General features: G+C 40.3%; 1 protein-coding gene across 1 annotated transcript; it reads right to left on the reverse strand.

Moving 5' to 3' along the window:
- On the reverse strand, positions 1-2,874 carry LOC105449187 (nuclear transcription factor Y subunit beta-like). The gene is made up of 3 exons (XM_011688193.1): positions 2,803-2,874; positions 1,779-1,872; positions 1-1,515 (listed from the first exon to the last, which is right to left on the reverse strand). The coding sequence occupies exons 1-3, from the start codon at positions 2,812-2,814 to the stop codon at positions 656-658; spliced, it is 966 nt and encodes a 321-aa protein (XP_011686495.1). The 5' UTR covers positions 2,815-2,874; the 3' UTR covers positions 1-655.

The raw sequence follows: 2,874 nt of genomic DNA on the forward strand, positions 1-2,874 counted from the left end.
CCAGAAGCGGAAACGATTTATTTCGTTACAAAAAAATTACATTCTTCGCGCTACCGTGTAATCATGCACATTCTCTAGCTTACGTACACACGAAAAACTGAATACACATTTATAATTGAGTGAAATGAAAAACGAACAGAAAATTAATCGAAGGAAAGTCTGCTGGATCAGTTTTACCATTTCTGTTTCAATGAGTTTTCTGTTGTCATCATTAATTATGGATTGAATAAATTTTCGTGAAATCCAATTGAGATAATTTCTTAATTTTCTGCAAGAATAAATTTTCTCTTTGACAAATTGTTATGTTAATTATAAAGCAGTTATTCTGTCTAATTAGCACATTTAATTCTAATTGTCAGACGTTGATTCATTCATTCCGTTTTCGGCGGTCAAAGAAAACGACCGCAGCGGGTTGCTGTCAAATACACGGCATAAAAAATACATTAAAATGTCAACAAGCAATACAATAATTTAAAGCGTGTAACTCATCTTAACGAAGCCTTGGTAATATCAAGAAGCTGAAAACTATTTCCGCGAAAATAAAAAAAAATGGGAAAAATTCAACTCGAGCGAATCTTAGAGCCATCTCTTCTTCAAAGATTGCCGAGAAATAGAACATTAAATTATATAAACCGTATTATAGACCAATTCTCGGTCATTGGCGCTGTTTTTCCTCGACCGGCTTGTTCTGCGAATACCCCGCGTCAACGCTGTCGTCGTCTGGATAGTAAACTTTGCTACGATAATAATAGGATCCCTTGACGTCGTCGGACAACGGCTTGGGGACGAAAACGCTCTTCGGTGTGTACTGAATGCGATTCGCTGTGACGTCATACGGTATCTGCGCCTGATATTTTAGCAACTGCTTGATCTCCGTAGGCATGTTTCTGTCCAAATATAGGACAGGCATCGGAGATTCGGGTATGGATCCTAACGGAAACGCTGCGACATGTTGCTGCAGTTGCTGCTGCTGTTGCTGCTGTTGCTGCTGCTGCTGCTGCTGCTGTTGCAGTTGCTCGTAATCTTCCTTGTAGACGACTCTATCCTGACGCTCCACTCTCCTGTCGCTGTACTCGTACCTGGGCTGCGCTAATTGAGGATCGATCGACTGATATCTCGCCGACGCGGACGGTTGCAAATAGGCACCCTGAGGAATTTCAGATGCGGCCGGAGTTGGTTGCTGCTCGCCGCCGTGTTGCTGCGGTGCCGCCGCAAAGTAGTTGCCGCCGTAAATGAAAGACGTGGGATCGACGTAGGGAGCTTGCGGCTGATAGACCGAATCGATCAGCTGCCTGATGTGGCCCGGCACCGCCGAGTACGGCTTGTAGCTGTAATACTGCGGCTGAGCCTGGACTTGCTGTTGAGGCTGAGGCGCCGGGGCACGGTGCTGCGGGGCCTGTCGAAGACGCTGGGGTGAGCCGCCCTCGGCACGCTGGGCCCGCTGATTGTGAGCGTACTGCCGCTGCGGCCGCAACTGGCTCTGGGGCGCGAGGTACTCCCAATTGATCCTCGCACCTGCAACACCGAGAGGAACGCTCTGTCACTTCGACACCAATTAACGGTCTGTCGTCGACCATCGGTTGCTTACGCAACGTTGACCTCAGTCGGGGAACCTCACAAAGGAATTGTTCTAAAGATCTGGGATGTGAAAATCGACTCTTGCGTGCGTTACAATAGCAGTAGCGGCAACAGTTAATTGCGATATATCGGATCCAAGGTTCCCCGAAGCATATTTTCAAAATACAATGAGTATACAATCGAAGAAACTTCGTACTCACCATCACTATCGGCGTTTTGCTCTTGCGGCGCGCGAGCAGACCTCCCTACATTTTCCGTTTTCGCCCACGCGATCGATATTACGACAAGGAGAATCTAGAATAAATAATAGTGCGATGTATTGTACAATGTCATATACAACTGGTTCCAAGTTAAAAGTAAAACCGAATAAAGATTTCTTAACCTTTAATTGCAGTCACATCTTTTTTTTCGATCAAGTTTATCACTTGAGATCAATTTGTCAAAATCAATTTTTAAGAGACTATTTAAAAATTAACAGTTTAATTGGATCAAAAAAATTCTTAAATAGAGTACGAACATTGTAGAATGTATTCTGATTATATAGAATTTATACTGTTAAATCTATAGTGTTAAACTGAACCTTATTTAAGTCGCCACTGCTCCTACTTAATAAATAGTTCTTTTTTACTAAAACAATGGAGTTAAATAATTTAAAACAGTTTAAATTTAACCCAAATTTGGATTAAATTTTATTGTTTTATTTAAAAGTAATTATATTGTTTTAGTTAAAAATAACTATTTATTAAGTAGGTGCAGTGGCGACTTAAATAAGGTTCAATTTGACACAATAGATTTAACAGTGTAAAATTAAAGTGGCATTATATTGAAAGAAGCGCTATACTTCCGAGATATTTGTCTCCAAAGTAAAAAGCTGGGGATCATTTTGTTAAGTGTGACAACCGAAGAATAAGAAAGATTTCCTTAAAAAATTAAAATATGATTTACAAATAATTGTGTGATAAAATCATATCAATACCATCAAGGTAATATATATTTAATTTAATTATACATATAAGTCTTATTTAATTCAATCAATGATCATTTGATCAACAATCATCTGACAATTAGAAACCGAATAGAAAAATTCACCCTTAACAGTCACACATCAGCAGAAAATTCCGCGAACCAAAATTTGATGATATATTGGAATATTTCTTGTCACCATATATTAATATTGACACGATGGAAGTGCGATCAATCAATCAGAATATCCTGAACACTCACTGGTAGTCTCATGGTTGCGTGCGGAGAGAGAGATGTGCACGGATTGTCGCGTCGACTTTACTCGCAGAAATC

Source organism: Wasmannia auropunctata, unplaced genomic scaffold, assembly GCF_000956235.1.
Source record: "Wasmannia auropunctata unplaced genomic scaffold, wasmannia.A_1.0 LD336076.1, whole genome shotgun sequence".
Classification (NCBI taxonomy): domain Eukaryota; kingdom Metazoa; phylum Arthropoda; class Insecta; order Hymenoptera; family Formicidae; genus Wasmannia; species Wasmannia auropunctata.

Excerpts from the sequence above, each read along its gene's own strand:
- LOC105449187 (XM_011688193.1), bottom strand. Across the intron at positions 1,516-1,778 it reads GCAAAACGCCGATAGTGATG|GTGCGAGGATCAATTGGGAG; the intron begins GTGAGTACGAAG and ends TCGGTGTTGCAG.